This window comes from Scyliorhinus canicula, chromosome 10 (genome assembly GCF_902713615.1).
Source record: "Scyliorhinus canicula chromosome 10, sScyCan1.1, whole genome shotgun sequence".
Classification (NCBI taxonomy): Eukaryota; Metazoa; Chordata; class Chondrichthyes; order Carcharhiniformes; family Scyliorhinidae; genus Scyliorhinus; species Scyliorhinus canicula.
Genome location: NC_052155.1, coordinates 160287289 through 160313268, shown reverse-complemented (window position 1 = coordinate 160313268; position 25980 = coordinate 160287289). Strand labels below are relative to the sequence as shown.

The following is a 25980-nucleotide window of genomic DNA, read 5'->3' as shown; positions in this document are numbered from 1 at the left end:
GTGCACTGAAGCCAAAGACAGTGCAACACACTTGTAGAAGGCTAAGCTTTTGTCAGGGGAATCGGAACTGCCCTCTCTTCTCTGTAGCAAATAAACTTTGTTTCAACTCTTTGGACTTGTGTGACCTCCGTAACCAGCAAGTGCCAGATTTCCAGCTGGGTTGTTACAGCCCATGTTATTAAAAATGCTCAGCTAGTTCCTGCAGCTTGGCCCCAAATCCTCCGACTCCTGGTCTTGGCAACAGCCTTTGAACAATGTAATGGATGGTCCCCCTGTGTGCATATATTTAAAAAGCATGCATCTGAGTATTGTAGTAGATCATTGACTGCCTTCTATTGCACTCAGTAGGACAGATTTATAGTTATTTGTGCCATATACCCACACAGACGCACATTAATCTGGAATGGTAGAATCTGCACTGGGTAGAACACTCTTATCATGGCTTCTTCTTTGAGTATTGAATAAAAAGTGAGCAAAACATGTTGAAACAAATAGGACTTGGACTATTCTCAACATTAATCACAATCCTTTCATTTGTATCCAACTGTCAAATCACACAAAATTGAGGATCCTGATTCTCCATTTAATGAATAGAAAACTGGTTTGTGAAAATGAAATGCAGGCATCACCATAGCAACCAGAGTATGGTTGCCAAAACACTGTCTACTGTGACAGATTTCAGCAAGCTTGTTGACTTGAGACTGTTGCCTGCTATGGTGCATACTTGCACTGATTTTTAATATCCAGCATTTAGCTATGGGGAAGACGAACACTGAGAAGTAAGAGAATGTTATAACTACAGTCTTGTCTTGGCTGGTCACTGCAAATTCCCCATCAGTTGAATAATTTGCTACTGTATGCAAACTTGTGAAACCCTTTGGTCACTGCAGCATCGTGCTTTCATGTATTTCATCATCTAAGAATTTCCTGATTGGTTTTCCAGATGCCAAAAAACTTTTCATTTTTTGCTGGGTGGATTCCTGGTGTTCTGAAAACCTTTTTAATTCTATCTGTTGGCCAGAAACTCCCTCTTTGTCTAGGAATCTGCTCCCATGCCCATCACTCATTGAATGCACCTTGCAGCTTGTTGATTTATGTTCTTTGTTTTGTAATAGGGCATGTTCACTCATGGGACGCTGAATTCTGATTGTATTAGATAGGTGTAGAGGGTGTAGAATTGGTGCAGTGAAGTTGTGAGCTGATGGTACTAGATCTCTGTTCCTACTCTACTTGGTTTAGCTGTGTTTTTTTTTCATCAGTTTCCTGGTCTGGTGTCGTGGGTATTTGGATTATACTAGATATAGTCCTGGTGAAGAAGAGGAAGTAAAACTACGAAGCCTGACAAATGTTGGGTAATAGGCCATTGGAGTTGGATGGCTGCTATTCTTGTGCTCTTGGCACCCTTGGTACATGATGTAGTTGAGATCCAGGTGGCTGTGGGGCAGCAAATTTGTTCAGAATTATTATTTGATGCAATTTTTATTTTGCCCCCTCTTTGTGTCCACTGATAATTGCTTTGCCCTGTAGCAAAGACCATCTGCTTGAGTTAAAGGAAATGTAATTTCCTTTCTCTTTGTTTAATGTTATAAACACCTGAATTTATCATATTATCTGCAACACTTCATGATTTTACCTTTGGAACACCTAAGTGGGATATTTTTTTAGATCAGTATATTAATGTTTCATGAACTTTGTTAGGCATACTTTCAAAATAAAATACTAAAAATTCAAGAAGTAACTTTGTTTTCTCAAGTTCTTTGCAGGAGCCTTCCCTATTTGAATTACTGACACACTTAATTTTATGGAAGTCAGTGTTGGGGTAGGGGAGCAGAGGGGAGGGCTTCTACAATCTGTGGTGTATGTTTCCCACAAAGACTAATGTGCAAAATGAAGCTCCACTTTGTCTCTTTAAACTTATTTTGATACTGTGGAATTATTCATTGTGAATCCCATGTGTAGAAAGATGTAAAGCTTTGCAACAAGATGAAATATGTCTCCTTTTTTCAAGGGGTCATGAGTAAGATATTGATGCTCTGTTTCATGGGTGTGCTTCTTGTATGCTTTTCATAGCATGATCTCTTGTGAATAGACAGGGAACCTGTGTACCAGTTTAATCTGATGGTAAATCTATGAAATGTAGGCCAAATCTCAAGTGACAGCTTTACCACTTTTTAAAATCTTTCCTTTAGAACCCCTCCTCCCCACCACCACAACTGCCCTGAGGTACCAGCCAGCTCTGAATTAGTACTTTGAAATAACTGATGGAATAACTCTGGGGTGGAGGCATTCATGAAGGATGAGGAAGTGCGCAACAGGGTAGCATGGTGGTTAGCATAAATGCTTCACAGCTCCAGGGTCCCAGGTTCGATTCCCGGCTGGGTCACTGTCTGTGTGGAGTCTGCACGTCCTCCCCCTGTGTGCGTGGGTTTCCTCCGGGTGCTCCGGTTTCCTCCCACAGTCCAAAGATGTGCGGGTTAGGTGGATTGGCCATGCTAAATTGCCCGTAGTGTCCTAATAAAAGTAAGGTTGGGGGAGGGGGGGGGGGTTGTTGGGTTACGGGTATAGGGTGGATACGTGGGTTTGAGTAGGGTGATCATGGCTCGGCACAACATTGAGGGCCGAAGGGCCTGTTCTGTGCTGTACTGTTCTATGTTCTATGAAGATTAACTCTCACATTTGTACGGTCACAAAAAACCACAAGTAGATGCGATGACTATACGACAGGTCATAGAATTTAGGATCATAGAATTCCCACAGTGCAGGAGGGTCACGCTGTTGAAATCTATTTTGTTGGAGAATTCTGCTTGCACAGTGAACAACATTTCCTGAATTATTACCAGTGAATTGCAGCCTAGTTTTAATTATATTGGCTATTTTAGATGGATGTGAAAAATGATGATGCCTTCCCACAAAGTGACCTGGCAGCATAAATTACTCGTGATTTCAGTTGCTGCTTAATAAATGTCCTGGCACAGCGGTAGCACTGCTGCATCACAGTGTCAGAAACCCAGGTTCAATTGCCTTGGGTAACTTGTCTGTGTGGAGTTTGCACTTTTTCCCTCTGTGTGTGTTTCTTCCAGGTGCTCTGGTTTCCTCCCACAGTCCAAAGATATGTAAGGCTATGATCAATGTATGGGGATAGGGCAGGGGATGGGCCTAGGTAGAGTGGTCTTTTGGAGGATCAGTGCAGACTTGATTGGCTGAATGGCGGCCTCTTGCACTGTAGGGATTCTATGGAAGAGAATCTTGCAAAATTAATCTTTTATTGACCTTTTATTATTGTCACAAGTGGGCTTACATTAACACTGCAACTAGGGCGGCATGTGGTGCAGTGGTTAGCACTGTGAGTATGGTGCTGTGGACCCAAGTTCGAATCCTGGCCCTGGATCACTGTCCATGTGGAGTTTGCACATTTGCCCCATGTCTGCGTGGGTTTCACCCCCATAACCCAAAGTGCAGGTTAGGTGGATTAGCCACGCTAAATTGCCCCTTAATTGGAAAAAAAAAATTGGGTACTTTAAATTTATATTAAAAAACACTGCAATTAAGTTACTGTGAAAATCCCCTAGTCGCCACATTCCAGTGTCTGTTCAGATGCACTGAGGGAGAATTCAGAATGTTCAATTCACCTAACAACACGTTGTTCAATTTTTTTTTTAAAGGCAAGAAATGTAATACAATCTTTTCCATAGTAAGAAGTCTTACAACGCCAGGTTAAAGTCCAACAGGTTTATTTCAAATCACTAGCTTTCGGAGCACTGCTCCTTTCTCACCTTGAGGAAGGAGCAGTGCTTCGAAAGCTAGTGATTTGAAATAAACCTGTTGGACGTTAACCTGGTGTTGTAAGACTTCTTACTGTGCTCACTCCAGTCCAACGCCGGCATCTCCACATCAATCTTTTCTATTTCAGTGCTGTAGATTCTTTTCCCTTAAATTCTGAAAACATATCTGATTTCAAATTGACATCTAAATTGAAAATGAAAATATTGGCACTTCATTCATTTCCCTTGAACTATTATTTGAAGTTGTGAGGTAGTGAAAACTAACACCTTTTTGGATCTGGTAAACCTGTTTAACTTGGATTCCCAATTTGAATCAAGATTATCTTGGTCTCATTCTACTTTTAGCCTTTACGAGACAGCCTTTACGAAACAACATGAGTTTGATCACAGGGGAGCTTGCCATTTCAAATCTTTGTCCTACTCATGACACAGTAAGAAGTCTTGCAACACCAGGTTAAAGTCTAACAGGTTTGTTTTGAATCACTAGCTTTCGGAGCACAGCTCCTTCCTCGGGTGATTCACCTGAGGAAGAAGCTGTGCTCCGAAAGCTAGTGATTCAAAACAAACCTGTTAGACTTTAACCTGGTGTTGTAAGACCTCTTACCGTGCTCATCCCAGTCCAACACCGGCATTTCCACATCATGGCTACTCCTGACAATGTTAGGAATGCAGGTCCCAAAGTAAACCAGGTCATGCTTCAGAGTTGAAAGCAGGTGATGTTCATTGAAGCTTGTACTTAAGAGCTGGGTATTTTCCCCAGTTAGGGTTGGCTTCAGGACAGGGCAAGGATCCAGAAGGGAAGAGTGGAAATTTGTATTTGTACTGAATGATAGTTTCACAATAAAACAGTTATGAACCATCAGGATGAATTAGACCATAAGATATAGGAGCAGAATTAGACAATTCAGCTCATTGAGTTTGCCCCGCCATTCGATCATGGCTGATATGTTTCTCATCTCCATTCTCCTTTATCTGTCTTTAGCACTGCTGCCTCATGGCACTGAGGTCCCAGGTTCGATCTCAGCCCTGGGTCACTGTCACTGGAGTTTGCACATTTTCACCGTGTTTGGGTGGGTTTCGCCCCCACAACCCAAAGATGTGCAGGTAGGTGAATTGGCCATGTGAAATTGCCCCTTAATTGGAAAAAATTAATTGGGTACTCTAAATTTTTTTTTAAAGAACCTATCTATCTCGGTCTTAAAGACACTCAGTGACTTGGCCTACACAGCCTTCTGCGGTAAAGAGTTCCACAAATTCACCACCCTCTTGGCTAAAAAAATTCCTCCTCATCTCAATTTTATAGGATCGTCCCTTCAGTCAGAGGCTGTGTCTTGGGTTCTAGTCTCTGCTGCTCGTGGAAACATCTTCTCCACATCCACCCTATCTAGGCCTCTCAGTATTTAATGAGATCCCCCCCCCCCCCCCTTCATCCTTCTGAACTCTATTGAATACAGACCCAGAGTCCCCAATTGTTCATCCTAGGACAAGCCCTTAATTTCCGGGATCATTCTTGTGAACTTCCTCTTCACCCCCTCCAAGGCAAGCTCATCCTTCCATCAATACTGGGCCCAAAACGGCTCAATATTCCAAATGGGGTTTGACCAGAGCCTTAATCAGCCTCACCAGTACGTCCCTGCTCTTGTATTCTAGCCCCCTCGAAATTAATGCTAACATTGCATTTGCCTTCCTTACTGCCAACTAAACTTGCATGTTAACATGAGAGAATCCTGAACTAGGACTCTTTTATGTCCCTTTGTGCTTCAGATTACCAAAGCCGTTCCACATTTAGAAAATAGTCTGTGTCTCTTATTTTTTCCTACCATTCTCACACTTTTCCACGCTGTATTTCATCTGCCCCTTCTTCGGTCCTAGTCTGTCCACTAGCCTGTGCAAGTCCTCTGTTTCCTCAAAACTACCTATCCCTCTACATATCTTTGTATGCTGCCTAATTTGGTAAATAGATATACTCCCTCTCTGACCTCTTGGTCCTCTGCCTCCTACAATACTCCAATGAAACATAACTTTTGATTAGACATCTTATAACCTTCCTGTTGAGATTTTGGTAATAAAGAAAATAAATAAGGCGAGATGATATAAATTTAAAAAGTCAATTTTTAATGGAGTTGCACAAAAGGCCTGTGGATTTGAATATACAAATCTTTGAAGAGTGATATGTCAAGTTGAGTAGACTGTCAGCAAGCATTGGAAACCTTCATTTTATAAATATATAAAATGGCATAGAGGACAAAAGCATAAACCTTTATAAATTACATACCAGACTGCCCAGAGCCATGGGTCCTGCCATTATTTATTAATCCTGTGTACAATGATGAAATTAAGAAGTGTACTGTCACTCATAATATTTAAATTAGTCTTCATTAATTAGCAATGTAGCGATTTCCCAGGGTTCTTATACTGCAAAGCATTGTCATTCAGAACAGATTGAAATTACAGGAGGCAGACAGGCTAAATAGACAACTCCTCTGAGCAGGTGTGCAAAGGTGAGGCAGAAGCAAAGGAGGAAGAGCAAATCCAGTGCCTTCCAGGTATAGATGTATTAATTGGTCAACAATTTTCCCCTGCTGCATCCAGCCAAGCTTTGTTGGTCAGCCTATCCGACATCATCTCGCTGTTTCCCTTCTGCTCCTCACAACAGCTCCAGGGATGCATCTGAAAACCTGGGGTCGTCCTTCCATTCATATCCTGATGATTACATCATAAAACGAGCTGAAAGCAAGCATTGTCATTTAGAACAGATTGAAATTACAGGATGCAGACGGGCTAAATAGACGACTCCTTTGAGCAGGTGTGCCAAGGTGAGGCAGAAGCAAAGGAAGAAGAGCAAATCCAGTACCTTCCAGGTATAGATGTATTAATTGGTCAACAATTTTCCCCTGCCGCATCCAGCCAAGCTTTGTTGGTCAGCCTATCCGACATCATCTCGCTGTTTCCCTTCTGCTCCTCACAACAGCTCCAGGGATGCATCTGAAAACCTGGGGTCATCCTTCCATTCATATCCTGATGATTAAATCATAAAACGAGCTGAAAGCAATCATAATACTAAGTGTATGTGACTTCTTTATTAGCAATGCATTCACTGGCTGAAAAGTCCATCTGAAAATTATGTTTTCTAGATATGTGGACTGGCATCTGCTACCAATGCAATCATCTGCTCTCCATCAATCTGATTAAAATAAGATGGGTAGTTAAATCAGTTAAGCCTCAAGTTGTTTGTGACTATTCAGCAGCATTTGCTTTATGATTTTAAAGGGGAGAATGTAATCCAGTTGAACTGTATTTTGGAAAGCCTGTATGCGTGTCAGAGTGAAATGAAAATGAAAATCGCTTATTGTCACGAGTAGGCTTCAATGAAGTTACTGTGAAAAGCCCCTAGTCGCCACATTCCGGCGCCTGTCCAGGGAGGCTGGTACGGGAATTGAACCATGCTGCTGGCCTGCTTGGTCTGCTTTAAAAGCCAGCGATTTAGCCCAGTGAGCTAAACCAGTGCCGTTGCTTTCCCACTGAAGGGGAATAGAAGCCATTAAGTCGCCTCGGACTGTTTATTTATGTCTCTCATACACAAAGTTAATGGCAGTTAGCAGGAGCAGGTTACCTCCCCATCCTCATGGCTGAGGAAAAACACTTCTGGGGAGGAAAGATAGAGAGAGGGGATTTTGGAAATTATACAAGATGCAGGTTGTACTCCCTGCTTCTCTTTTCAATATTCATGATGGCAGTGATTATACTCTTTTTCCAGTGAGTCATCTGGTCAATTATATTTAATGTTTAAAGAAGGCAGCCTCTTCTTTAAAAAGAGATAAAGCTGATCAATGCAATGACGCAGTTCATTTTTGAAGTGTCTATCTGTCACAAAAAGCATTGCAGTGTGAATGGTGCGTGGGTGTTCAAACCGTTTCTCCTCCCAAATGACGGCCAAGCTAAAGAATACAGTCACTGCACTTTTTTTTAGAAAGAAAATTCACACACACAATTGCAATCAACTCCACCTGTTAGTTACTTCTATTACATTGATTTTTAAAGTAAGTTTTACTTTTAAAGGAATATTCTTCTATAATGGTCTTTAGTCTTATTTCAGCCAGGTTTGAGACAAATTGGAGAGTCTCTCCAAAGCCTGCCAAATGTTTTACCAGGCAATGGACAATGTCCTCTTCTAACGTGGTGTTATTGAAGAGGATACTCCCAAGATTGCTGGACTTAGCAGTGTATAGGTTTTTAAAATATTTTTATTCAAGGCGTTTTACAGAAAAACATAAAAATATCAGAAGACCAAAACAATTCAAGGCATTTTACATATATACATAAAAATATCAGAAGACCAAAACATGAACAGAATCCACAAGCTCCCAACCTCCCCCGATACAAACGCCCCTACGCGCCCTGCCTTCTAATTTGTTCCCCCTTATCTCCCCTCGCCCAACCCGCTGACCCCACAATTCAGCTTGAAAAAATCGATGAACAGTTTCCACCTCCAGGTGAACCGCTCCTCCGACCCCCACAAAGCGAACTTGACCTTTCCAAACAGAGGAATTCTGCCAGGTCACTCACCCATACCCCCACCTTCCGTGGCTCAGAGTCCTGCCAGCGCAATAAGATCCATCTCTGGGCTATCAGGGAGGCAAAGGGCAATATGTTGGCTACTCTTCCTACTGGACTCCCAGGTCTTGTGACACACCAGATATCGCCACCTCCAGACTCGGCGCCACACCCAGAATCTTGGACATGACATTGGAGAACCCGTGCCAGAAACCCCTCGGCTTTGAACACGCCCAGAACATCGCTCCAATCTCCAGGCAACAGCCTGTGCTGTCTACCATCGAGTCAGTAGCAGCAGAAAAACCTCTGGCCCTCATCAAACGTGTCAACTGCTGGAACCTTGGAACTCGTGCCTCCAGAGTAGCTCACCCTATGTGCCTTCTCCCATCGTGGAAGTCTCCCTCTGGAAAGACTGATGGACTCTACAATCAGTCAACCTGCCCTCAGAAGGAAAATTCCAGTTGACTTCTGATTCTGGACTTGGCAAGTGTAAAAAGGAAATTGGTTGAGAATTATTTCTTCAAATGTTTACCATTTGCTTATCTGCAGTCAGCTTTTAATCACATTCCCAATCTCTTGCAAAAATCCTAACTTGGAAATAGATTACTTTGCCTCCATTATCACTAAATCAAAATTCTGGAACTTCCTCTCCACTAGTGGGAGTACCCACTCCTCATGGACTCCAATGGCTCCAGAAGGCAGTTCACCACCAATTATTTAGAGGCAGTCATAGATAGGCAATAAATATTGGCCTTGCCATCACATCTACACCCCATGCACAAGTAAAAAAAAAAACACAACTTTCCCCTCATCCCATCATAATTGACCCTGTTTACATTTATGATCCTAATTTCAGACTTGACTGTATCGCCTTCAAATTTAATAAGAAATTCATTTTATGGTCACTCTTCCCCAGTGGCTCCTTTACTATAACATTGCTAATTGACCCTATCTCATTGTGTGATACTAGGTCTAAAATACCGAATTGGTTCCTCAAGGTATTTTGTTTTAAAAGTCATTAGAATAAGTGCCCAGAAAGCATTTTTCCCCAACATTTTTACTTTACAACAGCATCTGCCTAGTTCCAGGTTTGAATACATTTCAAATGCACCTGGCTAAATCAAACTACTTCAGGCATGAAACTATTTTTGCATGTTGAGGCCAAACCTTTTATGTCAAATGTGAAATTAAGAAAAAGTATTGCTTTATGAAGGATGTGGTGATGTAGCAAACACTGCTGGTCTTGGGAGAAGCAGCTTTGTTATAACATGTAGATAGACAAATGTTTTTTTCTAAACTAAACTTCTTCAAAGGTACTCATGCTGTGCTTTGCAGCAATGTTCATTGCTTTGTTTTTCTGCCAAAGTGCAGTTGGTGGTGGAGGCAGAGACCCTAAACTCCTTTAAAACGTCCCAGAATCTGCACCTTAAATGTTCTGAGCTACAGGACTATGAACCGGGTGCAGGAAGGTGGAATTAGAAAAGGCACCTGGCTGGCATGGACAGGAGGGGCCGAATGGCCTCCTTCGGTGCTGTAACATTTCTATGATTGAATGCAGTTTTTTTTATCCTAACAGTACACCACAATTTTTAAAAAACATTTTGCTGTAAAAGCTCAGGCATGTCACTTATTTTTCAAATGCTCATTTATTTTCAATCAGCACTTGATTTAGTGTTTGTACTTGCATAGAGAGGAAGAAGTTAGGAAGAAATAGCTTTTGAACTTAACATTGTGTAGAATTAGTCTGTTGAATAATACATGTGAAAATCAAGTCTAATCATGGGCTTTTGAATTATTATCCCTTTTCAAGCTATCGTTGTGGGTCCTGGAAGTTATCATAGGATACGATTATGTTGAAATGTTACATTTTTATTGGTTTTCTTCATGCAGAAAAATAAATCTACTTAATTTCCTGAAATGTTGCCTGTTTTGGGAAAAACATGTGCGGGCTTTGAAACGATTGTCTCCGTGTATTCATATGTTCTTTCCGTATCATTTCAAAGACATTCATAGGCCATAGGCATTCTGAATTTTGCAAGGGCATGTATTTATAATAAGACACCAGATCACAGGTTATAAGGTGTTGGTTGGATTACATTTTATAAAGAAATATTTTCTTTAGTAAATATAGTATTTAAATAGGACATGCAAAGTTTTCACTGAAGTTATAAGTAAAATCATTGAAGTTCAGAATTGAATGTGCTGGGCTGGGTGTGGCAGGCTGCTGGTTGTGAACAATACTAATTTTCCTGCTAACTGCAGGAAGGATGTATACAATGCCAGCTTCTGCCCCTGGTGGCAAACTGATGGTTCTCAAATCTCACGCATAATGCAGTAGTCAATGTTTCACTTTCACAAAGAATGCAAGTAAGAATTTGGCCCCATTGTTTAACAGAATAGTGGTGTTTCAGTGCAAATATTCGTTTGGGTAAATAACAGCAGTTCAAACTTTTGGACTTTTAGTTTTGTGTCCTGCATGACAAGTAAACTGTAGCTGATATCCATTGGCATTCTTTCTTTAAAGTAGCATTTCTACTAACCGTGAGTGGGACCATCTAATGTTTACTGCTGAGATTCTTGGATACGTTTTAAACTGAATTTATTTTTTGGCAAAAATCATGCAGTTCAGGGCATGACATTGATTTCTGTTGATTTTTCAATTATTGTAATACAGATATTGAAAAGCTGGTTCATCTACAGCGTATAATGGATATAGTTCATGCGTAACGCTACCTGTTTTTAGTTTTCACACAAATTGCTAGACTCTTGAACACAAGTAAAAAAAATAATGTTGTTTATATCGGAATTTGCCTTGACATGGTTTCACAAGCCAATGGCTCTAATTGTAGAATAATGTTCCTTGAAACTGCTCACCTATATACCTTGCACCCATGTGCATTTCTTAAGAACCCTGAGACATTTTGCTACAGTAAAATGTTTTTGTCTCAATTTTATAGAAATTCTTTTGCATGAGATATTCCTATGCCTGGCTTTATAACGGAGCATATAAGGATGAACTTGACATGCTGAAATTGCACCATCCTGCCACCGGTTGTCTTCTGACCCTTCAGCTTATTAGTTACCTACTTACCCTCTTCGTCCCTAGAGGGACATAAGGCTGTTATGAGCTTATGCCACTTTTCTCTATCATTAGCTACATTTTGTACTGCATCCCATGTGAGCCCCATCTCAATCAGCTCGGCCATCGCAGTTCTATGCCAAGTTGTTTTGGCCTGCCTGGCTTTCTCTTCCCTGGTGGTGTTCATCTAAAGGCTACTTTGGCTGTTATCTTCAACAGCAATCTAAATATGTGGCCTGCAAAGACTTTTCTTTGCCCTCGCCATTTACAGAGGGCTGATTTTTAACTCTTAGGTGAATGTGTTTTGGACGAGTTAAAATCAGGCCCGTTATGTTATTACTTCCCAAAAACATTTTTTAATTAATTTTCTTTTTTTTAAATTTTTCAAATTAAGGGGCAATTTAGCATGGTCAATCCATCTACCCTGCACATCTTTGGGTTGTGGGGGTGAGACCCACACAGACATGGGGAGAATGTGCAAACTCCACGTGGACAGTGACCCGGGGGCGGAATCGAATCCAGGTCAATGGTGCCATGAGGCAGCAGTGCTAATCACTGCACCATCGTGCCACCCCTGATTTCCTATTAAATTATAAGTAATAAAAATAAGGGCAAAGTTTATGCCTTTTAAATTGGAACTTGCTTGTTCCAATGCAGCCTGATTTAATAATGCCACTCTCTAATCCGACCTCACTTGAAGACTGCACTGATTTCTATCCTTTATGCAGTGGCATTGGAAATTGGTCTTTCTGGCCTGCTCCGAACGCTCAGCTTTTTCAGTAAATGCACCAGGAGCTGTATAGAGCCAATTTTAACTCGCTCTGTGGTGACGGTCCAAATATTTGATTGACTCACTACATCAGTGAGTGCCAGTGGAGTTATATTATTGATAAAGTGATCAAACCAGCAGAGGTCGAGATGAGCTCAGACGTTTGGAGTAAAAATGTTAAAAGGCAACATAATCGGATTCCATAATAGGTAACTTCCATCTTTAAGAAATGCGTAGGGTAACGGGCCACCAATATCAGAAGTAAATTGTAACAAGCAGTTTGAAGGGGACAAAGCATTAAGGGTTAATTCCCTGCCGTAAAACTATAGTTGGGAGGAAAGTCTTGGCAACTCTTTAATCATCCAGACTGAACATTAGCTCCTTTCTCTCTCCACAGATGCTGTCAGACCTGCTGAGATTGTCCAATATTTTCTGTTTTTGTTTCAGATTTCAGCATCCGCAGTAAATTTGCTTTTATCTTTGTATATTCTATTGCCACTCTAAATTCATTCACGGGAGAATAGCCAATTTCATATGATTTTAAGGTTTTCAAATTTGTACCCAGAGCAATAAATGTTTGTTACACTTGGAGTACTAGCAAGCATTGCCATGGATTAGCAGGATACAAATTCAACAAAAATGGATGAGGAAGTGCAAAAAAGATTGTGTCCTCCCCACAACAGTAGCATGTTGTCAAACAGTATAATCCAATTTGCTCCATTCCCACCAAGCGACAGAGCAGCAATTGTATATAATTGTGAATCACCTTCTATTTGGTATAACCTGTTAATTTCCTCATTTATTCTGTGGAACTGGAAGGCTGTATTATTCACCCTTGGGAGGCAAAGATCACCAAGGTCACTATCTGGAATGTTTGTTAAGTTTCTGGCGGGCGTGTCAGTGACTGCTAAGACTGATCTGCACCCAGAGATTCCACAGATGGTTGGGTTTTGGATAAGTTGTTGGCTCAGAATTTCCTCGACTTGGATTTTCTATGCTTTGCGCTTGCTTTCGAAAGAGGAAATGGTGCTAGATGTAGGAATGTCTCCTATTATCCTTATGAAGAGATTTTTTTCTTTAAGTGCTTGATCTCTGTGTCTATTCTAAACCCTGGATATCCATTATCCCTTCTCAGTTCCCAAATAACAGAGGTCAAATCTGTGCTTTTTGGCAAAGTCCACTGGAACTCTATTAGTCAGCTGTAGTGCCCACTGGTAACTATTTGTCAATACAAAATTAGGTCAGATTGATCGTCTTTAGCGAATACAGTAGTTCAGTTTTCATTCAATTACAAATCTAGGTTATTTTTCAAATCATAATACACAGTATAAAATGACTGAGTGATTTAAACAAAAGAAAGATGGCGATTTAGCAAAAGCAGCAAGGAAATAGGTTTTAGAAAAAAGATAGATTGATTCCGGAATGAGTTTTTCCATCCCAGGTAAATTATTCTTAAGGAAATTATTATCTTAAGGTCTTGCCTTCTTTACACCTCTGATTGGCTTTAACTAATTTGTAATTCAGTCAATTAGGCCAAAGTGTCCATCAATTGAAGAGATGTATGAATTTAAATATATTGGAGCCAATTTCTCATTCCATCGCCTGCCAATTTCCCAACTTATCCACACCTGCATCTAGACATTATTGGGGAAACACAATTTTCGCTCAGAAATTATCAGCCCTAGGCTGGCTGTTACTTTGGAGACAGAACTACCAGTTCTTTACTGTATAACAATGGGGCCTTTTAGCTAGTTGGCGTCACTGTTCTTATAATCTTAAGCAAGTCTCAAGTAACTTGCAAAATGTTCCCAGCTATTCAGCTTTCCTTACTCTCATGGTTAATAGGATTATGGTTAATTATTCTTAATGAGTTTTCATTTAAGCCTCATATCTGACTAAAATAATCAATTTCTATCAGTAAGCCTGTTGTCTCATGACTTTGTATTAAGACCTTAAATATATTCAGCACTAAAATACACTTTTATAAAGGGAATGAGACTTCTGCTACTTCCACAAACTCCACTCAATGGTTTCCTCCTGTTCCTTTCCAAAATGTGATCCAGACCAATGGTGCATTGTGTGCAAAGATCTGAAGGGAGAAACTAAAGTTAGCAATTGATCTGTATCTAAATAATCTAGAACCACAGAGCTGAAACTAACTTCTACTATATCCATTTATATGTTGGTGTTGTGTATGATATGATGCTTCCCAATAGGAAACCAGATGAAATTGTGTCACAGTGTAAACCATAATCATAGTAATTTTGTTTTCTCCTCCTGCAGCCTTTTCTTCCACTTATGAACCTGATTTGTTCACCAAAAGTGAAAATGTTCCTATGTAGTGCATTTGTGCCAGCCTGTACAGACAAAATTCAGATTGTCCCACCTTGCAGAAAGCTTTGTGAGGAAGTTCTCCAGGACTGTGAAGAAGTGATGAAGACATTTGGGGTCACATGGCCAGAGGAGTTGCAGTGCAACCGGTAAGAGGATTGACACTAGTGCCTTAACCTAGATTACATGGTAGATGTGTCTCATCATTGCCAAAGGAATCAAAGTAAACCTTTACAATGGAATCTGTTTCCAGTAAAGTATAAACACAAAAATTTAAATTTGAGATTTAAATGAAAAGTGAATGCTTGAAATACAAAACTAACTAAATGATAAAACACTGATGGAAGACTACGACAGACATGTTGATCTTCTGCTTTTAGATACCGTTTGACTTTATATGCATTTTTTGCTTTTTGTATTTAAATTTACATGTTTGCTTGTTTTAATTAAAGTGCACAAACTTACTGATCTACTTTTAATCATCAACTGAGTTTCAAACCTTCAGTTCATCACCAAACTGCCTATTTCCAGGTCTGAAATATCATCTGCCTATTTCCAGGTCTGAAATATCATCTGCCTGAATGTGCAGCACCACCGTAGTGCAGCAAAAGCCATCTCCTGAACGTGGCCACTTCCGGTTGCATCCTTTTCAGTACCCTTAGGCTGGTCTGCTGCACTCTATCCTCTGCAAAGCTCTGTCTGCCAAACCGCAAATAATGCTCAGTTGTATTTTAATATCAACTTTTTACTGTCAACCTCTTTTACTACTTATTTACCAGCTAATAAAAAAAACAGGATGGGGAATTTTCACCTGATGGGTTTGCTCTCCATCATCAGCAAAGTGATGGAAGGAGTCAACAACAGTGCTATCAAGCAACACTTACTCAGCAATAACCTGCTCACTGCTCTGGGTTCCTCCAGGGCTACTCAGCTCAGGACCTCATTGCAGCCTTGGTGCAAACATGGACAAAAGACCTAAACTCGAGGTGAAGCAAGAGTGACTGCCTTTATTAAGGCATAATTTGACTGAATGTGGTATCAAGGAGTCCTGGCAAACTAAAGTCAATTGGAGCGGGGGAGGGGGGGCAAAATTTTACTTGTTGGAGTCATACCTAGCACAAAGGAAGATGGTGGCAATTGTTGAATGTCAATCATCTCAGAGCCAAGGAAAGCCTGGATGAGTTCCTTGGGGTAGTGTCCTCAACGCAATACTCTTCAATTGCTTCATCAATCTCACACCCTCGATCAGAGCGGGCACGGTGGCACAGTGGTTACCATTACTGTCTCACAGCAGCAGGGACCCAGGTTCAATTCTGACCCTGGGTGACTGTGTCGAGTTTGTACATTCTCTGTGTGGGTTTCCTCCAGGTGCTACAGTTTCCTCCCACAGTCCAAAGATGTGCAGGTTAGATCGATTGGCTTCCCTAAATTGCTTCTTTGTGTCCAACGGATAGGTGGGATGGGGCTATGGAGTGTGCCTAAGTAAGATGCTGTTTCAGAGAGTCGGTGCAGACTCGATGAGCCGAATGGCCTCCTTCTGCACTGTAGGGATTCCATGATTCTTCTATGATTTTTCGATTTGTTCATGACTCCACAATGTTCAATACCATTTGTAATGACTCCAATACTAAAGTTGTCTGTGCCCTAATGCAGCAAGACCTGGACAAAATTCAGTCTTGGAATCAGAATTTACAGTGCAGAAGGAGGCCATTCGGCCCATCGAGTATGCACTGGCTCTTGGAAAGAGCACCACATTTAAGCCCACTCTTCTAACCTATCCCCGTAACCCAGTAACCCCACGTAACCTTTTGGACTCTAAGGGGCAATTTAGCATGGCCAATCCATCTAACCTGCACATCTTTGGACCGTGGGAGGAAACCGGAACACCCGGAGGAAACCTACGCAGACACGGGGAGAATGTGCAGACTCCACACAGGCAGTGACCCAAGCTGGGAATTGAACCTGGGACCCTGGAGCGGTGAAGCATCTGTGCTAACCACTGTGCTACCGTGCTGCCCTTGAATGATGCGCAGCTGTTCGTGACTGCTTAAGTTGGAGGCAATGACCGTTTCCAACAAGAGAGAATCTAACCATCTCCCCATGACATTCATTGGCATTACCATCACTGAATACCCCACCACCAACATGTTGGGAGTTAACTATTGACCAGAGTCTTAACTGGACCATGCATTTAAATGTTGTGGCGACAAAAGTAGGTCACAAGACTTGGAATTTTATGCTGAGCAACTCACAGGTGAGTGAATCCCCAAAGTCTACCAGCCAACTAAAAGGTAAGAGTGTGATGGAATACTCTCCACTTGCCTGGATGTGTACTGCTGCAACAACACTCGAGTAGCTCAGCAAAATCCAGGACAAAAAGTCCACTTGATTGACACCCCATCCACCACTTCAACATTTGTCCCTCCACCATTGGCACACAGCAGCAATGTGTACCATATGCAAGGTACCTTGCAGCAACTTGTCACGTTTCCTTCGACAACACCTTCCAAACCAGTGCGTCTCTGCCACCTATGAGAACAAGAGCAGTATATGCATGGGAATACAATCATCTGCAAATTCCCCTCCAAGCTACAAAACATCCTAAGATGAAACAAGTTTTAAAAAATAGAAAATGCAGGAAAATCTCAGCTGACCTGGCAGCATCAGGTCATCCAGATTCGAAGCATTAGCTCCATTCTCCCTTCACAAATGCAATTGAACCTGCTGTGATTTTCCAGCATTTTCTGGTTTTGTTACAAAACATCCTGACTTGGAGCTACATCACATTTCCTTCACTGTTGCTAGGTTAAATTCCTGGAACTTCCTTCCTACGAATACTGTAAGTGACTCTATACCAGATGGCCTGCAGTGGTTCAAAAGTGATTCCATGCCAGCTTCTCAAGGGCAATTGAGGATGGGCAACAAATTCTGGCCTAGCCAACAACACACACACTCCATTAAAGAATTAAAATGGCCCTGCACTCTGGTATTTCTTCCATATTCCAAACACGCCTCTAGTTTCAAATCAATTACTGTTTTGTCTACTTTTTTTGGGAGAGTTCTTGACTTGCTGCACCACATTAAAGGTTCCACTTATGCCTAATTTGGATTATATTTCAGTACAGTAGAGTTTGCTGATATAATCATTATAGACTTGAAACAGCTGTGTTTAATGTGCTGGACTTTGTGGTGGCTGGGAGTTGCAGTTTACTGTATCAAGGAACAGTAAGACCTGGCTTCATTGTTCACTTTTCATTGTCAGCTTTTCTGACCAGGGGAAACTTCAAGTAAAGAAGTATTAATTGTAGAACAGAAGTTAAGATTCCTCAATTTGGGGCATTTGATGAGTATATTAACACCAAAATTGTCAGATATCCAGGTGGGTTCACAGGAATAATGAATTTGAGGAAGACGGTCCTCCATTTTGTATTTATTTTTAGCATGAAATTCTCTCTGATGTATGATAAAATGAACATTATTTCAGTCTTCACCTGATTTTTAAGATGAATTTGATGTGAATTTTTATTTTAAGGCTAGAAGATTGTGTTCACGGCCAGCATGCTTCGGTAGCTCCAACTTCAAAATCGATTACAGAGAAGACTTCACAAGCAGTAGTGAAGGATTATGGATTTTGGTGTCCACGGCCCTTGAAAACTCCTACTGGGCATGGCAGTTCATTTCTCGGGGTAGATGACTGTTTGCCGCCTTGTCCCAACATGTTCTTCAAAGAAGATGAACTAAACTTTGCCAAATGTTTCATTGGAGTTGTTTCCATCTTTTGTTTGTGTGCAACTCTCTTCGCATTCCTGACTTTCCTCATCGATGTTAGAAGATTTCGATATCCTGAACGGCCAATCATTTTCTATGCGGTGTGCTACAGCATAGTATCTCTAATGTACTTTGTGGGCTTTGTCGCTGGTAATAATATAGTGTGCCACAAGGCAGATGAGAAACTGGGAACCATGGAAACAGTTGTCATAGGAGCTCAGAACAAGGGGTGTACCATCCTTTTCATGTTATTATATTTCTTTACCTTGGCAGGGACTGTTTGGTGGGTCATCCTGACCATAACCTGGTTCCTGGCAGCAGGACTCAAGTGGAGTTGTGAAGCTATTGAACAAAAAGCGTTGTGGTATCATTCTGTTGCCTGGGGAATACCTGGGATATTCACAATAATGCTGCTTGCTTTGAACAAAGTTGAAGGTGACAATATCAGTGGTGTGTGCTTTGTCGGGCTGTATGACTTGAATGCTTTGCGTTATTTTATCTTGACGCCCTTGTGCCTCTGTGTGGTGGTGGGATTGTCCCTTCTGTTGGCAGGAATTATTTCCTTGAATCACGTGCGACAGGTGATCCAACATGATGGAAGAAATCAGGAGAAGCTGAAGAAATTTATGATCCGAATTGGAGTATTTAGCGGCTTATACTTGGTACCTCTGGTTGGGCTTCTGGGATGCTATATTTATGAACAAGCCTTTCGGACAACATGGGAAACTACTTGGGTTCATGATTACTGTCAGGATTATCCCATCCCATGCCCCAATCAGGTATGTACATAAAGTGCATGGTTTGGAATGTTTTCTATATTTTAAATGCCCATTGTAATTCAGTGTATGTTTTCAGCAATTATATTTCAATGTTCACAGCAGATAGGCAGCTACTGAGATTTCCACTTCTGAGGTGGATGTGTTTTACGATGTTGACTAGGTGGCCAGTAACCAATGACATAGTCACGGGTCCTTCTTCTGGCCAAAAGCATGTTCATGGTCAATTTCTTTTCAGGACTTGGTATATGTCAGCAAGGTTGGTAGCACCCTCGCTCTGACTCAAGTCTGCCGGTAAATGCCTACTCCAGGACTTAAGTGAATCAATCTAAGCTGACACATCAGTGCAGCGCTGGCGAAGTGCTCCATTGACAATATTGCCATAATGCAGATGAAACATTAAACCAAGCTGCTTGTGCACTTTCAGTTGGATGTAAAAGATCCTAGTGTACTGTAAGATCAGAGAGAGATCTCTGGTATCCGGCCTGATATTTATCCCTTAATCAACATCACAAAAACAAATGATCTGCTCATTATCACTTTGATGTTTAAAAGTTTACAATGTACAAATTGGCTGTCACGTTTCCTACATTATAACAGTGTGTACACATCAAACGTATGTCAATGACTGTAAGGCACTTTGGGGCATCTGGTAGTCATGAAAGTTTTTTAAAAAATGAACATAGAGGGAGACATTAAGAAAGTCAGGCTAGATCCATCTCTGCACCAGTGTTGAAGGATTCCACTTGTGGCTTATTGGCAGCTGATGTTTGTGATGATTTTGGATCATTTCACTTGCTTTGATAATTTATGGATCAAAAACGTATATTCTTTGACTAGCTCACGTTGCTTTTTTTTGTGCAAAAGAGCTGGTGTCAAAAAAGATTAGTCGCCACACCCTCTCTTTATAGTCTGCTGCTGGTTAATATTTCAGAGCATTCGTGAATTGTTTTTACTCCATTGTACCATGGCTTAATGTGGAGTCCAAATAGCTGTGCTTCAATTGCTGTTTGTGATCTTAAATCACATTCTGATCTTCAAAATGCAATCTAATCAGAACCTTGCTGTATCTGTCCATAACATTCTGGTTATGGAAGTATTTTCCTTTTTAATGTTCATTCAACTGTTCAGAAACTTTGGCGGGGCAGTGCAAATTTACATTTTGGCACAACAGTTGTATGTTCTGGGGATATATATGCCAAACCATAATTAAGAAATATACGATTTGCACTTGATCAAATTTGTAAATCGGCAGCAGTTGGTTATATTCAATACATTATTTAATAAGTCAATTTGTACATCCATATTTTCTTGTAAATGCTGTGCTACGTTTAAGTAATACTTGCAGCAATTACTTTGCAAATTGAGCATCCATTTAACATTCATTTCACTTATGCATTATTTAGTGTTCATAATATTTTGTTTAAAAACATATTTCTGATGTTTTTAATGACACATAATTCTGTTTTTTCTTTTCCCATATTTATGGGGTTATTGAGGCAGTAAAATGCCGTTAGTGCTCTTTTTAAAAAAATGGTTTTTATAGGTTTTCACATGTTATGTTTCACACAACAGTTCATAAGTTAAATTACATGTTGCATACCCGCTCAAAAAAAGATGGAAAATTAGTTATAAAACAAAAACAAGGAAAAGAAGACAAAAGGGAAGACAAAGACAAACCAAAATCCTCACATATTTACAGGCCATTGTCTCCCCTCCCTCTGTGGCTGTGGTCCCCCTTTAGCGGGTCTGCCTCAGTTATTAATCCCCAGTGTGGCCCCAGCGTGTATTTACAGGTGCATATTTACCACTTACTTTCGTCTCAGTGTGCCCTCCGGCCCATCCCCTCCGATTTTGCCCCTTGTCTCTCTTGCCTGCTTCACGTGTTTTTGTTCACTTTCCCCTTCGTTCCCCCTTCCCTCCCCTTCTTCCCTTCGCAGCTCCCCCACCCCACACCCATCCCCTCCCCCTTACTCTACTGGTCGCTGGCTTGGAATAAGTTGGTGAACAGCTTCCATGCCTCGTGGAAGCCTTCTTCCAACCCCCAGCTGGCAAAATGTTATTTTCTCAAGGCTGAGAAAGTTTGCCAGTTCTGACAGCTCTCTCTCTCTCCTCTCCCTCTCCCTCTCCCTCTCCCTCTCCCTCTCCCTCTCTTTTCTCCCCTCTCCCCCCAAAATAATGGCTGCTCTGAAGACTGCCACTTTGGGGCATGGCTCAATCCTCGCCCCCACAACCTTGGACATCAGTTAGAGCTCTTTTAATAGTGCAAATGCTGTTCTAATTATTTTACATACTTGGAAATTGTTTTGAAGTGTATAGTCTCAGTTAAGCTTTATTTACGGAAAATAAGAAGATACAAACATTCAGACAGCTTTTGTAGGCTGATTCATCATGCGATGTTGCATTAATCCAGGGACTAAAAGGTCTTGGGTTTGATCCATGGTCAGCCGAGTTAACTAACTTAGGCTGGAACCTATAATTGGTCTCACCATCCCTGTGGGTAGGGGGAAAAATGAATCAGCACCTAGTAACAATCTCATGATGAAAAGTGCTCAGGTGACATTGTCATGAGGCTCATCTGTGATGCTCTCCACAGCTAATTAGCATGTTGGCAACTTGCTGTCCAACTATGTCACCTATGAAAAATGACCACTTAGCTCTAGATGCCTGAATACTGCAGCTCCCGTGTGTCTGCACTTGGGCACTGGGAACTTTCTCCAGTTCTTGCTGTTTGAAATAGTGGTGTTTGGGCAGCAAATTGTGCCAAATATAAAAATTTGGCATGTCATTTGCCATAACAAAGTGTCGGCGAGAGAGGGGGAAATGAAAGGATCTATTAGGATTGGAATTATAGTTTAATTACTGCACCTGGGCCAGATTTTAGCTTTTTTAACGGGCCTTACTTAATCTGTTTAAAAACTGTGATAATTTATCAACAGTTTTGTTCAGTACTGCCAAAGAGACCTAGGGCTGGAATTTCCAGGAATAGAAGATGTGTTCTCCATTCACCTGCTATTACTTTGGAAAGAACAACAACCTTCATTTACATAGCACCTTTGACCTAATAAACTAACCCAACAAAATCCTGGACAAAGGATATAAACAGCTAATTATGCCATTTCTCTGAGGCTTCTTCCAAACCTATGGCAGACAGTTGGAAGAACTCTTTCAGAAACTCCAGTTTCTGATATTTGCAATGCATGTTGTGAAGCTTCACTGTGTCATTAGCAGTATTGCTCATGGGGTTCTTCCTATTGATAAATTATAGATTACGCTCTAATCTTGCAATTGGTAAACTGTAGATGTGGCACTCTAGTTGTAATGAGTTTGACAATGTTCCCTTGTCTTCCTTTGGAATATTTTGATGTAGTAGTTGGATCTTTTTTCAGGTAAAACCTCTGACCAGGCCCGACTTGTCTCTCTTTATGATGAAATACCTGATGACACTCGTTGTTGGGATTCCAGCGGTTTTCTGGGTCGGCAGTAGAAAGACATGTTCTGAATGGGCCAATTTCTTTCACAGTGCCCGCAAGCGAGAGTAAGACTCACTTTTTTTCATCTCTTCACTCGGAATGTTCACATAGGGCAAGGAGGGAATAGGGTTTGTGGGTGGGCTCGATAGACCAAAATGGGATTTTAGCTGTTCTGTTACATTCTTTTTTAAAAATAAATTTTGAGTCCTCAATTCATTTTTACTAATTAAGGGGCAATTTAGCATTGCCAATCCACCTACCCTGCACATCTTTGGTTGTGGGGGCGGAATCCATGCAAACACGGGGAGAATGTGCAAACTCCACACTGAGTGACCAGAGCCGGGATCGAACCTGGGACCTCGGTGCCGTGAGGCAGCAATGCTAACCACTGCGCCACCGTGCTGCCCTGTTCTGTTACATTCTGGTGGTGGATATTTAAGATTGATTTGGGCGTGGGCTGAGTTCAGCTATGAGATATACTGGGGAGAGGCCAAGCGTTTCTCCTAGAATTTACTGGGAAGTTTGAGCACAAAGCAGCTTTGGCATGTTGGCCTTTTGTGATCTTTTTTATAAGTACAGCAGTTGAAATTGGAGATAATTTGGCAACTGTAAGTAAAGTACCACAATCCAGTTCTTTTAATGGTCATTATTTTTGTCTCTAGCCCGTAAATAACCACATTTATTGAATTCAGTTTTACAACATATGTTGACGTTTGGGTCTTGCTTTCAGCAGCATAACATGTCCATCTCTAATATTGAAAGTATAAATTTAAGCAACATCAATTTTGATGGTTGACAGGTATTTTTCCTGAATATTCTTTTCTTCCCATCCTCTTAGCCCTATTACCGAAAGTCGGAGAGTGCTGCAAGAATCCTGTGAATTTTTCCTAAAGCATAATTCTAAAGTTCAGCACAAAAAGAAGCACAAGTCAAGTTCCCATAAACTCAGGGTAATCTCTAAATCCATGGGGACATCCACTACAGGCATGGCAAATCATGGGACTTCAACCTTGCCTGCAACCAATCACGAATCCTTCAGTCAAGGGACATTTTCAGAGGCTAAACCTTTTCTTGAAATCAGTGAACATGATGCTTTTCTCCCTGCAATTCCTTCTGCGTTGAATGCCTCCATCGGGGAACAAGCTTCTCTCAGTTTATCTGGACAAGCGGTGTCTGCCGACCTACCAGAGAAAAGAAGTAAAGGGGGAAGCATATCTGGCAGATTGAGCAACCAGTCTGAAGGCCTGCAGCGTGTCCCAGATGGACGGTAAGAAACAAAGGGTTTACTGCATAGTTTAGCAATTACAATGAAAGTATAGAAAGTGCGATGGATCTTGCTTTTAACTATCACCATGTTAGGTATTCAACCTTGTGGATAAAATCTTGCATTCCAAATTACGTCTCACTTACGCTCGTGTTTACGCTTAATTTCAATCATCAATGAGCATTCAGCGGTACGATTTTGAAATGGTTTGCTTTACTGTTTTTTGCAGGAAGGATTCTTACAGTTTGTGGGACTACCTATTAAAGAAATTTGATCTGCCTCCACTTCTTATGCTGCCTTCTGTTTCTCAGCAAATAACATTTATAAGATTGGGTTCGGCTTCTCACCATAACTTCCAGGTTCCCCAGCGTCGCATTTAGGGGGTACCCCAATGATGCTCTGGGAGTCCCTCTAGGAAGTTCCCACTTAAGTGTTTACCCAGCACTTGCCCAGGAGTGCTAACTTCCCCTGGACAATTCCACTGCGCTGGGAACCATCCGACTGAAGCGATTTAAATTGCTGGCTTCGGATGGTTCTGCCAGTTTTACCCTGATGGTTACTCTCAAAGACTTAGAAGGGAGAAAAAAACCTTCTAACTCCAGAGTAATTATTTAACAAACCCAGCCTCATATGGGGCACTCCATACAAACACTAGCAGGGGACCCACCACACTACCCCCTCCTCCCAGTGAGACCTGGACTGATCCCAGGAATTTGTATTTACTTGCCAGATGCATGTGTTGCCCACATCAATTACTATATTGACAGTTTGAAGTAACATTTTTTTATTTCTGGAAATTAAATTATCTAATAATTTGAATTAAGCCACAGAGCAAATTGTAATATAGTGTTTTAAAAATTGAGATTAATGTAAAATAAATTGTAGCTGAATTCAACTCTAATTTCAAAACGGGTACTATTTATTTTGATGGGCAACATGGAATTTGTCTTAAAGACCGTGTCCTTTTTATGTCAGTGTGAACGAGTTCATCTTGGCACAGATGGTGAATCAAGCTAACTTTCAAGGAGCAATGTTGACATATTTTGGCCAATAAATGAGAATCTAGATGATTTGAAATGCACCAAGGTTTAGGGATTTGGACACCATACCAAACCCCAGGGTAAAAATTCTTGTCAACCTTATTGGCAAAAAGGTCAGTGACTAAATTAGAATGCAAATTAACATAGTTTATTGGACAACCAAGAATAATACTTAACATTCTGTTAGTCGAGACATAGCATGATGCACAAGTTCCACATGTCAATCTGTCTTTCCCGTGGACTTCTGGGGTCTCCTCTTCTTGGTTCCTTGAACCTAGTTTCTTGACTCACGACTTTACTTTGAGATCTTAACTGAAGTCAACTTAATTCCATCTAACATACAAACCCATTTGCAGCGTTAAAACTTAAACTCTGGTTTCCCAGTCTATCTGAACTGCTGTAACCTTACCCCCTGCCCTTAACTGCTGAAGCTATCCATTTCACAGCTGCTTGCTTGCTCTCTCTCTTTCTCTCCCCACCCCCCCCCCCCCTCTCTCTCCAGCTGCACAATTTACAGCTGCTGTAGACTGTTTCTGTTCTCTCTCTCTCTCTCTCTCTCTCTCTCTCTCTCTCCCCAGATGAAAGCAGCATCCTAACAAAGACTATTCCCTTTCTCTTCAGGCAATTAGCTTTACCCTTAATACTGGATTCTTATGGCAATTCCCAATCTGTACAATTATTTCAGTCATGAGTGGTTTCTTACGGCAACCACTTAACCCATGAGAATTACTGGCAAAGTCCTATGTCAGTGTTAACGTCCTAGCAACTGCTCCACTGCTCATGCCTAACTTTCTCTGCCGAAAAAATGCCTCCAGCTAGTATCCTGTGATGAATGCTACCCCTTGGTAAGTGCTCAGTGATGCACTCCTATGTTTGTACCTTTTTTTGCAGGTAACATTTATCTGAAGTATCTGTATCTATCAACAAAGCCAACAACTTTGAAACAAATCTGATTCCCATTAACTTCAGTTTTGCTGGGCTTCCTTCGTGCCACCCTCGGTCCAATGCTGCCTTTGTGTCAAGGACAATCACGTTCACCTTCCCTCTTGAATTCAGCTCTTTTGTTCATGTTTGGACTCGGGTTGTAATAAGAGTAGAACCCAAACTGAACATCAGTGAGCATGTTGTTGCTGTGTAAATGTCA

The 25980-nt window shown here is 41.2% G+C and overlaps 1 protein-coding gene across 6 annotated transcripts in view; it reads left to right on the top strand.

Annotated features, from left to right (window-relative positions):
• LOC119972737 (frizzled-6-like) overlaps nucleotides 1-25980 on the top strand; it is a 72536-nt gene that overhangs the window by 34067 nt on the left and 12489 nt on the right. For 4 of the 6 annotated variants that reach the window (XM_038810045.1, XM_038810044.1, XM_038810042.1 and 1 more), the window contains 4 exons: nucleotides 14468-14664; nucleotides 18048-19062; nucleotides 22449-22597; nucleotides 23371-23799. In XM_038810045.1, the coding sequence (XP_038665973.1) occupies nucleotides 14468-14664; nucleotides 18048-19062; nucleotides 22449-22597; nucleotides 23371-23799 (1790 nt within the window). Of the gene's footprint in view, nucleotides 1-6469; nucleotides 6644-14467; nucleotides 14665-18047; nucleotides 19063-22448; nucleotides 22598-23370; nucleotides 23800-25980 lie in introns of those variants that run through there. The other 2 variants (XM_038810046.1, XM_038810047.1) reach the window with 2 other exon arrangements.